The sequence below is a fragment of the Equus asinus genome, chromosome 22 (genome assembly GCF_041296235.1).
Source record: "Equus asinus isolate D_3611 breed Donkey chromosome 22, EquAss-T2T_v2, whole genome shotgun sequence".
Classification (NCBI taxonomy): domain Eukaryota; kingdom Metazoa; phylum Chordata; class Mammalia; order Perissodactyla; family Equidae; genus Equus; species Equus asinus.
Window position 1 is genome coordinate 14,233,207 of NC_091811.1, and position 13,042 is coordinate 14,246,248.

The 13,042-nt window shown below is 52.0% G+C and overlaps 1 protein-coding gene across 1 annotated transcript in view; it reads right to left on the reverse strand.

Moving 5' to 3' along the window:
• B4GALNT3 (beta-1,4-N-acetyl-galactosaminyltransferase 3) overlaps window positions 1-13,042 on the reverse strand; it is a 93,147-nt gene that overhangs the window by 12,326 nt on the left and 67,779 nt on the right. Inside the window, exons 4-10 of the mRNA XM_014841808.3 lie at window positions 5,385-5,480; window positions 4,799-4,889; window positions 4,293-4,393; window positions 3,663-3,730; window positions 2,441-2,519; window positions 2,248-2,314; window positions 730-873 (exon numbers count right to left, since the gene is read on the reverse strand). Of these exons, the coding sequence (XP_014697294.2) occupies window positions 730-873; window positions 2,248-2,314; window positions 2,441-2,519; window positions 3,663-3,730; window positions 4,293-4,393; window positions 4,799-4,889; window positions 5,385-5,480 (646 nt within the window). The remainder of the gene's footprint in view (window positions 1-729; window positions 874-2,247; window positions 2,315-2,440; window positions 2,520-3,662; window positions 3,731-4,292; window positions 4,394-4,798; window positions 4,890-5,384; window positions 5,481-13,042) is intronic.

Genomic DNA, 13,042 nt, shown 5'->3' on the forward strand with positions numbered 1-13,042 from the left:
CTGGCTTAGAGGCCCAAAGACTCCTGGCTGAGGGTTGAGGGCTGAAGTCCCCTGCCCTGGGCAGGCACCTTTCTGTATTCACTCTTGGCGGCCGTGGTCAGAGTCCATGTCCATTGGCTGCCAAACCGAGGCAGCTACTCTTCTGGGGCAGGGGCATTCAAGGAGCACCTTGGTGGCAGAGGGCTCAGACACACTCCACGGTACAAGGCACAGTATGGCTCTGGGATCGCTGTACAGGGCTAGCCCCAACAAAGGTTTAGAAACTTCCCAGAGGCCACAACGCCTCACCCAAGTGCAGGGCCAATAACTCAATTTCCTTCCCCTTGTCATGGCGGGGGGTCTCTGTCATCTTTTAAAATGTAATCGCTCCCAAGAGTTTAACACTCGAACACCTTCATGGGAACATACTTCTCTCACTGGATGACAAGAGTTGGGACCCAGTAAGAAACTGAGACATATGTAATTGCTGAGGGATGCACAAGAGACTTCTGCATTCTAGTTCTATTTCTTGTCCTGGGTGGCGGTTACAAATATTTGCTCTGTGATGATCCGTACCATTGCAAAATTGTACGTATATATCTTTGCCCATTTATGTATGCATGTTGTATTTGAAAAAAAAGATCCTCTGACTTGGGATACTGTGATAGAACTGCCAGGCCTCCTGAGTCTCCTCCACCGACACCCACAGACCCAGCAGGGTACTGCCCCCAGACTGAATGACAAGTATACCTCGATAGAGGGTGTCCCGAGGGTCAGGCCGCAGCATGTCGGCAGGGGGCTGCTCCTCTCTGGGAAGGGCATCTGGGGAGCCTACATGGCTGGCTGCTGTCTGTGGGATGTGGCCCACCTCATCCATCCTTAGGAGCGTCTCATCTGGGCCCAGGGAGGAAGAACAGAGGGCAGTGTGAGTCCTGGAGCAAACCCGGCCCCGAACCTGCCTCTCCAAGGGGCTGGGAAGAGGTTCAGCCAAGGCTTCCGTATTCCTCTGGGTACAGTACAGGATGTGCTCGGCCCCTCTTCCCTCTAGCCCTGCCCCCCATAACTTGTGGTTTCATCTCCCTTTGACACCCCCACCAGCCCCATGGCTGGCATACACCACAATTTTGTGTGAATTGGAAAAAGACACCTCTTTCTCAAAATGTTTTCCTGCTATCTGGTGGAAATTTGTCACTACTGCTATCAGGTGTTTAATTTACTTAACAAACAAGTAGATTGCAGTTATCAAATAACAAGCCAGGCACTGATCTAAGCATCTTACAAATATCAACCCATTTAATCTTCATAACCACTGTATGACGTATGCACTATTATTATTCTTCCCATTTTACAGATAAGGAACTTTGGCAGAACTAAGCCATTTGCCCGAGATCACACAACTGATAAGTGGCGAGGTTGAGTTTGAACCTAGGCAGCCTAGTCTCGGCTTCCAGGTTATACTGCCTCTCAACAGACAGTCAACAATGCCTGCCACGGCGGGGCGGCCCCAGCATCCACAGCAGCCCTGCTCCTCATCTCCCTCTGGTACTCTCATCTTCAAGTCCACCGTACCTACCTCCCCCCCTTTCTAGCCAGCCCTGGGGGCTGGTTGCTGGCCTTTGCTCTCGGCCTCCCCGTTCACTTGTCCTCAGGCCCAGATAGAGCTCTCCTCTATACCTGAGGCTGCTTTCCTCCAGCCCGTATTACTGGTTTCCCACCTGAACTTTGCTATGGGCCCCTTTCTTCTTGGTTCCCACTGAACCTATGGATTCCAACTCTCCGTTCTTCCTCCTGCACCAACCCAGCAGCTTACAACGGGCCCCTTCTGCCCTGACCTACGGCCTCTTGCTCTGTCACCAGCAACCTTCTCCATCCACCTGCCCATTCCACACCTTATCTGTGAAACAGACTGGCCTCGCTCAGAGGTTTTTCATGTGGAATGAGCCTCGTGGTCTCTGGAACTCCCGGAAATTGTACACAAAATATATTGTGTGTGGGTGGACAAGGGCATTTTCCTGAGGCGAGGGCTCAGAGAGCTTCCAGCAGGTTCTTGAAGGGGTCCCTGACCCGTGAGAGTTAAGGACCTCTGACCTTAGGGTCCCTTTAGGCTCTGTTCCTTGTGTGGATCCCATCCATACCCATGTTCCAAGCACCTTGAGTTTTAGCCACCACTGCTCCACGCTCCTCTGACCAGATTCCCCCACTGGACTGAGCCCCACACGTCAGCCCCACCTCGCCTCCGTCTCTAGGCCAGGGGCAGAGCCTACTCACTTGTGAAGAGGGACAGGGAAGGGGAGTCAATGAGGGTGAACTTGGCTCCAGGGTCATTCCGTCGCCACTGCAAGAGGAGACAGGGGGAGGCGGAAGCTTGGAGGTAGCCGGATTTCAAAAAGGGTCCAAGGGACAAGGGGAAAGGAGTGGCTCGGAGCGGGGCTAGGAGAGGCAGGAACGGCGGGGCACTCACCGCGACCTCCACGTGGTCGGTGCCCTCGTCATTCTGCTTGTGCAGCACCTCAAAGTAGTACCTTTGGGAGGCTGACAGGCTGGCAGGAGAGAGCAGAGAGACAAGAGGGTCTTCCCAGGCTCCCGTGATCATCTGTCAGTCCCACTCTTCCACAGCGGCACCAGTTCCCGCCTCGCTCCTGCCACCCATCACCCCCCGGCCCCTGTCTGCTTGCTCTCAGAACTCCAGGAGCTTATCGCTTAACTGTCGGGCTAGAATCCCCACTCTGCCACTCACTAACAGCACGACCTTAGTCTTCTCTTCTGTAAGGAGGGAGACGAACGGCCCGTACTTCACGGGACGATGGGGAGAATCAAATAGAATAATAGTAGTTAACCCTGGCAGAGCTGTTACCACGTGCTAGGCTCTGTTCTCAGTGCTTTAGAAATACTAACTCACTTAATCCTTGTTTACAGATGAGAGCAAGGAGGCACAGAAATCTTGGGTAATTTGCCCCAAGTCACTGAGGTAGTAAGTGGCAGGGCTGGGATTCGGACCCAGGGAGTCTTGCGTCAGAGTCCATGTTGTCATTGCTAAGCTGAGTTACACGTCAAGCGCTCACCAGAGGCTGGACCCAGCAAGCACTCTGCACAAGCTGCACTGTCTTATTATCAACATCACTATTGCCATCAAAACAACGCATGTCTCGCCTGCGTGTGTGCTGGCCACCAGGTGGCGCTCTGGAGTGGGGCTGAGTTCCTTCCAGCAAGTTAAAGCCGCTCCAGCCACCACTGGCTGGGAAAGGCCTTGGTTTCCCTTGTCTACAGAGGGATCACTGCGATTAGGAACTCTCTGCAGCACAGGCAGAGCAGCTGGTGTCCAGGCTGTAGAGCTGTGAGCATTTCCAGGGATGGGGAAAATGGGAAGGGCAAGGACTGGGAGAAAAGAAACCTATGTTGTTTTCAGTCCCGAGTGCCACTAAATAGCTGTGTGACCTTCATTAAGTCACAGCCCTCTCTGAGCTTCAGTTTCCTCATCTGTAAAATAAGGAAGGATGGGTCAGATGGTTTCTAAGTCAAAGACTTCATTTACCAGAATGCATGAGTGCCCAGGCACACTGAACTTCTGGAAAGAGTCAGGCTGGAGAGCAGAGAGGGATACAGCGGGGCTCTCTGACTCTGATGTGGCCTCAGCACTTGAGGAAGAATGGGGTTATTTTGCTGCTCACAAGCTCACCACTCACCTCACTGGCTTGGAAATTTGACTCCAAAATTTCCCGAACTCTCCAGGGGCGGTCCACTCTTTTCCAGTCTAAAGGTGTGGGGACAGAGAGAGGGGAGAGGGAAGGAGGACGAGAGAAATATGAAGGATGGGAGGTGGTGAGGGAAGACACAAGGAAGGAATGAGAAGAGTGAGAAGGAAAGAGAGGAGAGGAAGGAAGGAGAGGAAAGGGATGGGAGAGAAAGAGAGGGGCGAGTCAGGAGGAGGGACGTGGTGAGCTGCGAGAAGACTCTCCACCCTTCCCAGGGGCCCCGGCCAGCCAGTCCCCACAGTGCGAACCCTCAGCACCCTGCGGAGGACCATAGGACCCCAGAGATGTTTGTGGCCCAGTCCCAGCCCAGAGACGAGTCTTCCTGGGTCTTTTCCTGGCCACACGCTGACTCCTGGCTCTGCCCCACACCTCACCGCATCCCTTCGTAAATGGGATGGGGCGAGAGGGAGGATGCGTCTTTTTCAGGCCTTCCTCCCTGGCTGTCACACCAGAGACTCTGATGGTAATGAGAGTCTTCTGATGGAGGCAGGTGGCTCTTCAATGGCCTGGATCCCAGGACCGATGGGAGAGCTCCTGGGCTGAGCTGGGCTGAGCTCCTACCTTGCCCACACTGGCCAGCAGCCGAAGGCCTGAGACCTGGTCGTCACGGCTCAGCCAGAATTCAGCGTTGTCGTCTGCAGCAATGGCAAACTGGATTTTCCCTGGGCAGCGGGGGAGAGAGTCTGGATGAGAGCCAGAAGGGCAGCAGAAAGGGCTGAGGGCCTGTCTCATGTCTTAGTGATTAAGTTCTCTTCGGGGGCTTGGTGCCGTGGCTTCCCTCATTGCAGAGCGGGGTTTTCTACATCCTGGGAGACACTGCGAAGACAGAGGACACCTATAGAGAGAGGTGAGCTAGTTCCAGACTCTGCAAATCAGGGAGGGAAGTGGCAGCTGGGGGGGCACTGGACGAGACCTCATCGTGACTCAACTTCCCCTCTCTCCCTGTGACGGACTAACAGGGTCCAGCCGGCCTAGTGCGACTTTTCTCAGCTACAGGCTCATGTTCTCTGGGTACCCTGAGGAATTCTGGAGAAGGAAGAAGGATAGGACTCTGGGGCTGGCCTCACCATCAGTGAAGGGGTGCAGGTAGCCAAAGATGCGGAGGCCGTAGTTGGTCCATTTTGGGGCCACGGCCAGCTTCCTCAGGGTTGTGCGGATCTATGCCAAGAAAGGGGAGGGAAACTGTTACCCAGAAGAGGGAAGAGGAAACTGAAGAAATTGATCCACTCAGGGCTGGTGGGAAGACCAGGAGGAAGCGAGACAGGAAGGACCGGGGTGTGGCCTGGGGAGTAGAGTATATGCAAGATTTCCGCTCCCACTTGCTTCTCTGTCCAGGTGACCTTGTACAATGCACACCCAGCACAACTGTATGTGGTGGCCCTGGGTAAACTATATTATGAGCCACAATGAGAGCCTAAAGCTGAAATGATGCGGAGGACAGCAGAGAAATCAAAGAATCCCTGGGAAGGGAACAAGGGAGATATTGTAGGCAGAGGAAAAGAGGATCCAAGAGATAAAGGAAAGAAACTGAACCAGGAAAAAAGCAAGGAAAGGGGAGGACGACAGAAGATAGGGGGAGACAGGAGTGAGGCAGAGAGAGGAGTGGAGATGGTGCGGAGGGAGGAAGGAGAAGCGGGCCCTGCAGGCACTCACATGGGGGTACAGTGGGAAGTGGAGGTTCCTCCTGAGCTGCTGGATGGAGCTGCCACACCAGTCTTCAAACACATGCAGGTTGACACGGCCCCGGAACTGTATGGGGCAGAGAAGTAAGCCGGTGAGTGGAGCACCCCAAACCGGCCCCTGTGGTCCTGTGGTCCTGCGGCTTAAGGAGGCCGGGTGCAGAGACAGATGCACAGGCCACCGCAGACCTGGCCTGAAGCGTTGCTCTCACTGTTGAAGGCTACAGTCCACTTCAGTCCCATTCCCATCCCCGGTACCCCGCGGCTTCCGAGCCTCATCCCCGAGCCTCATCCCCATCGCCTGGCCCTGAGGCCTAGCTCTGTTTTTCTGGCCACGCATATGCAAACGCAGAGACACACACACACTCCTGGCTCTTTCCATGCAGGAAGGGGGCTGGTTTGCATCCCCCAGGCAAGGGGGAGTAAAGGCCATGACAGCAGCAGAGATGACAGAGGGAAGTGGCAGCAGGCGCCAAGCTGGGGTTCCAGCTAAAGCCCTGCTCCCCTTCCCTCCCCTACCCTAAAAAGAGGAAGTTCCACAGCTGTCTGCTGCTGAAACCTTATCTAGCCAGGGTCTTCAGCTCCGGCTCCCCTGGTGGGGAAGCAGCTGGGAGTGCTGCAGGCGGTCTGGGCCCATCCAGAAGGCCTCGACTGCTCTCTCAACTCCAAGCCTCACCCTGCCAGGCGCTTCCTGGGATAAGCACCCAGGTGCTGGTGCTTCAGGGCAGCTCTGGGAAGGAAGAGCAGAGGACAGTCTTCTTTCTCCTCCTTGGCTGTGGTGCTAACGGGGCACCAGACTGAGCTTGGAGCCTGAAGCAAGAGAGCGCCCTTCAGAAGGAGAACCAGTACTCTGAGTGGGTGGAAGGGCTGGGAGTGTGAGAGTGGACAGGGAGCTTGGGGATATTGTCCCAATGTATCCTGACAAAGAGTTTCAGATTACCCCATCTCAGCTCTTTTCCCCTGCCCCTCCCCCAGAGCTTAATCTCCAGGTTGCGGCAGGTGGGGCCTCAATTACTCTATACAAACAGGCCCTGCCCTGCCCTGCCCTCCCTGAGAGGCCCACGAGATATCAAAATCGGAGCTGCCCTTAAGGAAAGCAGAGGAGGAAGGGACACCCAGCCTGGAGCGCCAGATGAAAGAAAGTCGCCCAAAGTCTTTTGCAAGAGATCTGGAGGGAGGGATGGTGAAGGGAGAGAAGATGGGAGGTGGGGAGAGAACTGCTCTGCAGGAATGCCAAAGATCTGAGAGGTGGCTGGTGAGGTGGGCACAAGTCCCCAGCGTGGGGGAAACGCTACCCCACAGCTGGATCCACAAAAGACATAAGAGGGCCTGTCCCTCGGCAACTTGGCACTTCCTGGGCACGGTGGCCTGGTCAGCGTCGGAATGTGGGACCTTGGGAAGCAGCCATCACTCCCGAGAATAGGAGTAGGGGGCTGGGATGAGTGGGAGAGAGAATGTGGGCTGGGTAGGTGGGGGGCGGGTTAAGGCTTCTTGGAAGGAAAGAATGGGGACATTGTGCTACTTCTGGGGAAATTCCTAAAGTCCCGTTTACAAGACTCAGTTGTCTCCTCCGAATGGCCTCGTCTCTGCCCCTCCCTGGGAGCCTTCCAGGACAGAGTGCTCAGATCCACAGCAAACTGCGGAGGGAGGGCATGCCACCAGAGAAGTCTGCTGTGTCCATCCAGGAGGCCAGAGGCCAGAGGCCACAGGGGGTTTGGGCAGAGAAAGGAAGGAGCCAGGCCGGGGCCTCCCTTCTCCCCCTCCTGGTCTTGCTGCCATAGCACTGGGAGCCTGAGACGCTGCAGGAAATGCCGGGCGGGGTGGTGGGGGATGTGTGTGTGTGCAGGAAGACGACTACCTGTCTCCTCTGAGGTCCAGGCCCTAGTCAGCATGACCTCAAACCATGCTTTGCCCACCCCCAGGCTGGAGGTGAGGGTCTCTGAGGGACAGTGGGCATCATCTTCCTCCCCAGGCCCAGACTGGCAGCCCCACCAGGATTCCCGTCCCTTCAAGTTTTGGAGACTTTGTATCTGGCAGGGATGTGGGACTCCAGCTCATCAGCACTGCCCTTTGCCCACTCTCTCCATTGTCCAACAGGGGCTCAGGCCCAGGGAAAGGCACTGGTTACTCCCATAGCCAGAGCATGTCCAGGGCCAATGACTGATTTGGAACTTCCTGTTGCAAGCAGTGGAGAAAATATGTTGGAATACTCTCATCTTAGAGGCAAGAATATTGAGGCCCAGAGAGGTAAACTGACCCTCCCAAGGACACGCAGCAATTAATCCTGTGGAAGCAGGGCGGGGAGTCTGGGAGTATGGATGCAGGAGTGTGAAGCCAGCCCGGTGGGTCCTCACATGGGAACATCACTGTCTTCCCCCACCACGGCACTGCCTCTGCCAGGCCTCACCGGGCTTGCCAGGCCTGCAGCAGAGCCCCTAACTGGCCGGAAGCCCTGCTGCAGTCCACCCCGCCCCGGCGCCTGCAGAACTGTCTTCTAAAGCACGGACCTCGCCGAGTCACTCTGCTGCTTCAGAACTCAGAGGGCTCCCGGAGGCTTCAGGACCAACCCCACTCTGGCACAGGAAGGCTCTGACTGACCTCCTCACTCACCTCGTGCCGCCCACACCAAGCGGCCCCACTTCCTCAGGCTCCTGCACCTCGCCTTGTCTTCACAAGTAGTATTTCCTGCTGGAAGGCCCGTTCCCTTCCTCCCCACCCAGCAAACCCTGGCTCGTCCTTCCAGGCTCTTCTCAAACCTTTCTCTGAGGCCGTCTCTGACGTCCCCTTTAGAGTTAACAGCTCCCTCCTCTGTGACCCTGCACATCTTAATTATCTGAATGAATAAATGCTTGGAGAAGCGAAGTCCGGACCCGTATGTTCCTTCATTTAGTCTGTAAGCACTCAGTGTCTGCTTTGTACCAGTTAAAGATGAAAAGAGACGTGGTCCTCAAACGAGAGACAGGTAAACAAACAGGTGTCAGCTGTGCCAGGGGCTGTGGCAGAGGTGTGAGAGGCAGAGGGCGGGGAGGAGGGACTGGTCGGCTCTACCTTTAGGAGAGGTCAGAGCCCATCCCAAGGTGTGAGCTCACTGACCTCCGCTGGACCACGCTGCAGCTCAGTCAGATTCACACTCGCAAGGCCAGCACACCTGGCTGGTGGTTCAGCCCACGGGGCAGTGGGCTGCCTTAGAGGAGAGGCACAGAAGCCTGCATCACATGACCCACACAGCAGGACAATGAGGCCAGTAGTTCCTATCCACCAGGTTCCTGTTCAGAGTTTCCAGATGCTCGAGTTCACACCCGTCCTTCCAGGGAGCTCCTGCTTGGAATCACGGAGCTCCAGATTCCATGAAGATAAGAGGTAGCTCTGGACTTCGAGGAAGAGGTCAGAGGCCTATTTGGTGAAATTCTTTTTTTTTTTTATTTAGGAAGATTAGCCCTGAGCTAACTACTGCCAATCCTCCTCTTTTTGCTGAGGAAGACTGGCCCTGAGCTGACATCCATGCCCATCTTCCTCTACTTTATAGGTGGGATGCCTACCACAGCATGGCTTGCCAAGCAGTGCCATGTCTGCACCCGGGATCCAAACTGGCGAACCCCGGGCCACCAAGGAGCGGAACATGTGAAAACTTAACCACTGTGCCACTGGGCCGGCCCCTGGTGAAATTCTAACGGATGAAATTATCCCCAATTGGATAGATGGTTCGTAAATGAGCTGAGATGCCACCTGTGTGTCACCAAGGTGACCAGAGTGTACGCTGATGGTGACTCACGGTTCTGAAGAAAGGAAAGTCTGACCCACACAGAAACTTGTACACAACCTTCACAGCAGCGTTATTCATAATAGCCAGAAAGCAGAAACAACCCAAATATCCATCTATCGAGGAATGGATAAACAAAATGTGGTACATCCACACAATGGAAGATTATTCAGCAATAAAGAGATGAAGTACCAATACATGCTACAACATGGATGAGCCTTGAAATCATCATGCTAAGTGAAAGGCACGAATGGCTACATACTGTATGATTCCATTCATGTGAAACGCCCAGAGCAGACAAATCTGGAGACAGGAAGTAGACTAGTGTTTGCCTAAGGCTGGCCGATGAGGTCAGTGAGGGTGATGGCTGCCGGGGCGGGGTTTCTTTTTGTGGTAATGAAAATGTCCTAAACTAATAGTTATGGATGCACAGCTCTATGAATGCACAAAAAGCTAGTGAATTGTATACTTTAAATCCATGAATTATACGGTATATGAATTATATCTCAAAAAGCTGTTATAAAAAAAAGGGAAGCCTGGGAAGAGGAGTCTGCACCCAGCCCTGTCCTCAGGAAGGACACCACCTCACCAAAGCCTCATAACACAACCCATGAAAACTCTGACTCGCTTTGATCTGATTTTGTACTCAACAAATTTCTTTCTGAGGGACCGGCCCGTGACCGAGTGATTAAGTTCTCGCGCTCCACTGCAGCGGCCCAGTGTTTCATTGGTTCAAATCCTGGGCGCAGACATGGCAGAGCTCATGAAGCCTTGCTGAGGCGGTGTCCCACATACCACAACTAGAAGGACCCACAACTAAGAATATACAACTATGTACTGGCGGGCTTTGGGAGAAAAAGGAAAAAAACAAAATCCTTAAAAAAAATTTCTTTCTGAAATAGTATTTTTTAAATTTCTTCTTTTAAAAAAAAAAAAAATTGGCACCTGAGCTAACAATTGTTGCCAATCTTCTTTTTTTTTCCTGCTTTTTCTCCCCAGTATATATTGTTGTATATCGTAGTTGTGAGTCCTTCTAGTTGTGGCATGTAGGACGCTGCCTCAGCATGGCCTGACGAGTGGTGCCATGTCCGCACCCAGGATCCGAACCAGTGAAACCCTGGGCCACCGAAGCAGAGAGTGTGAACTTGGCCACAGGGCTGGCCCCAATAATTCTATTTTTAATTTTAGGGGGCATCTGCCATACTGCCTTCCATAGAGGCTGCACCATTTTGCATTCCCACCACCAACAGTGCACAAGGGTTCAAATTTCTCCACTCGGCCACGGGGCCGGCCCCACCAAATTTCTTTCTTCTAACTATTTTCACTTTCCTGAGGGAGTATCCTGAATAGCACAGGTTGTTTTGGTCATGGATATTTACTGGTAAGTGAGTAAATCAGCACTGAGGTTTGTTAATTAGTAGGGTTTGCTAATTAGTGTCTTATGATTTGGGTTGACATGAATAAGTTTTTGAGGGCAGATACCCCATGAAGCCCAGCCCCCTAGCCATCTACTCTGATGGTCTCTTTCTGACACACCAAGGAGAATGCCTAAGGCTGCTTCGCTTTCCAGGGCGACTTCTGGCCTCAAAGACCCTGAGCTGCTCACAAAGGCTGGGGCAGGGAGACAGTCAAAGAAGAGACCATTGCCAGCCTTCTTATCTTCTGTCCTTGCTCACCTTCAGAGCCGGGCCGTGTACCAGTTATGCCACCTTGAGTAAGTGAGTGAGTGAACTCCTCTTTTTTTTAAGATTTTATTTTTCCCTTTACTCCCAAAGCACCCCCGTACATAGTTGTGTATTTTTAGTTGTGGGTCCTTCTAGTTGTGGCATGTGGGATGCTGCCTCAGCCTGGCCTGATGAGCGGTACCATGTCTGCGCCCAGGATTTGAACCAGTGAAACCCTGGGCCACTGAAGCACAGCGCGCAAACTTAACCACTTGGCCACAGGGCCGGCCCCTGAACTCCTCTTCGAGCCATTACCTGAAAAGGGGGGATAAGTACAACCCGATAGCTCCTGATAGCTAGTAGATGCTCAATAAATGATAGATATCATTAACCTGAGTGTTTCTTGCTGAAACCGTATGTCAAAAGGCAGGAGACTAGTAAGGAGATGGAAACAGAGAAGTGCCCATGATGGGCTGGAAGAGAGCTGGGACCACGGCGCAGCTGTGGGACTGCTTATGTTATTTATTAACCTTTCAGGGCCTTATTTTCCTTGTTGGTAAAATAAGAAGACGGGACCAGTGATTCCCTGAAGATCCATGAAGACTGTAATGAGGATTTTGTAAGTTACTTTTAATATTAAAAAAATAAAGTCAATGGAAATCAGGCATTTACCAGCAAAAGGCCATATACACTTACTAAAAGATCAACTACAGGCACATGTCGCTTAACATTCTGAGATACCTTCTGAGAAATGCATCATTAGTCGATTTCATCATCGTGCGAACATCACTGAGTGTCCTTAGACACCCCTAGATGATACAGCCTGCTGCGCACCTGGGCTGCGTGGTCCTAATCTATGGGACAACCTCCTGTATGTGGTCTGTTGTTGACCAAAACATCATTATGCGAAGCATGACTGTCTTTCCTTAAAGAGTTAATCCTATTTTAATCACTATTTACTATTTGTTCACTGTTTTCACTTCATATATATATCTCCATCCTTAATTGGCCAAAGAAGCAGGGAAATTAATGATTAATAATTGCAGAATATTATGTAGTTATAATCTTTCAAAATAATTGGTTCGTTAAGAAAAGTGATCCGAACTGACCTCAGAGGAGAGAAGCTTGGATCACTGAACCAATGGTCTTTAAGGCACCTTTTTTAAAGGAAGATTAGCCCTGAGCTAACATCTGCAGCCAATCCTCCTCTTTTTGCTGAGGAAGACTGACCCTGAGCTAACATCCATGCCCATCTTCCTCTACTTTATATGTGGGACACCTACCGCAGCATGGCTTGCCAGGTGGTGCCATGTCCACAGCCAGGATCCAAACTGGTGAACCTCGGGCTGCCAAAGCGGAACATGCGCACTTAACCACTGGGCCACCGGGCCGGCCCTTTAAGGCACCTTCTTTTCAAAATACTATCTTCAAGTGGGGTGGGGGCATAATAACCTGATGATGTCACCTCGTACAGGTGTGCCAGTGTTGTAATCCATCCTCTCTCAGGCCTTTCAACAGAGGCAGTTTCATGGTGTAGATAATCTAACATCACATTTAGCATGATACTGCCGCCTCCACTCCTACCCCACAGCAAATGGGTGGATTGGAAATAAAATCCCCCAGGGTGAAGAGATCAATCTGTGATGGGTATGGTTAAAGACAAGCGGCTAGCCAACATTCCCAGCCAAGCAAAGTACCTCCACAGGCCTCCAGGCTAAAGGACACTGGGTTGTGGACAAGTTGTAAAATATGACATCCAAATTTAAAATTTCCACCCTCAAAGCACCATGCTACTATGGAGTCTTGGCATAATCAATTACCCAAGGTAATCTTGTGCATGTTAATTAACCTCCCCAGCCACAGTTTCTTCACCAAAAGAAAAAAATCTGTCAAATCCTATAGAAATAAAAGGGGTCATGATGGTTATGACAAATTTTATTCACACATCTAACCATGTCCTATAAAAATTTTTTAAAGCAGAGTTTCCTGCATGTGTTCCTTAGAACACTAGTGTCATAGACTCTTAGTAGATGTTTCATGGAAAAAAAGCAATTCAGGAGGCAAATAAGCTTGGTACCTGCTGAGCTAAAGCAAGTTAAATAGATTACTGCAGAACTTCTCAGAACCTTTCACGCGCTGATGTGTATTTCCAAGAAGCGGATGTAATATACAGGTTTTAAACGTTATTTAATAGTGGACTCCTTTCTT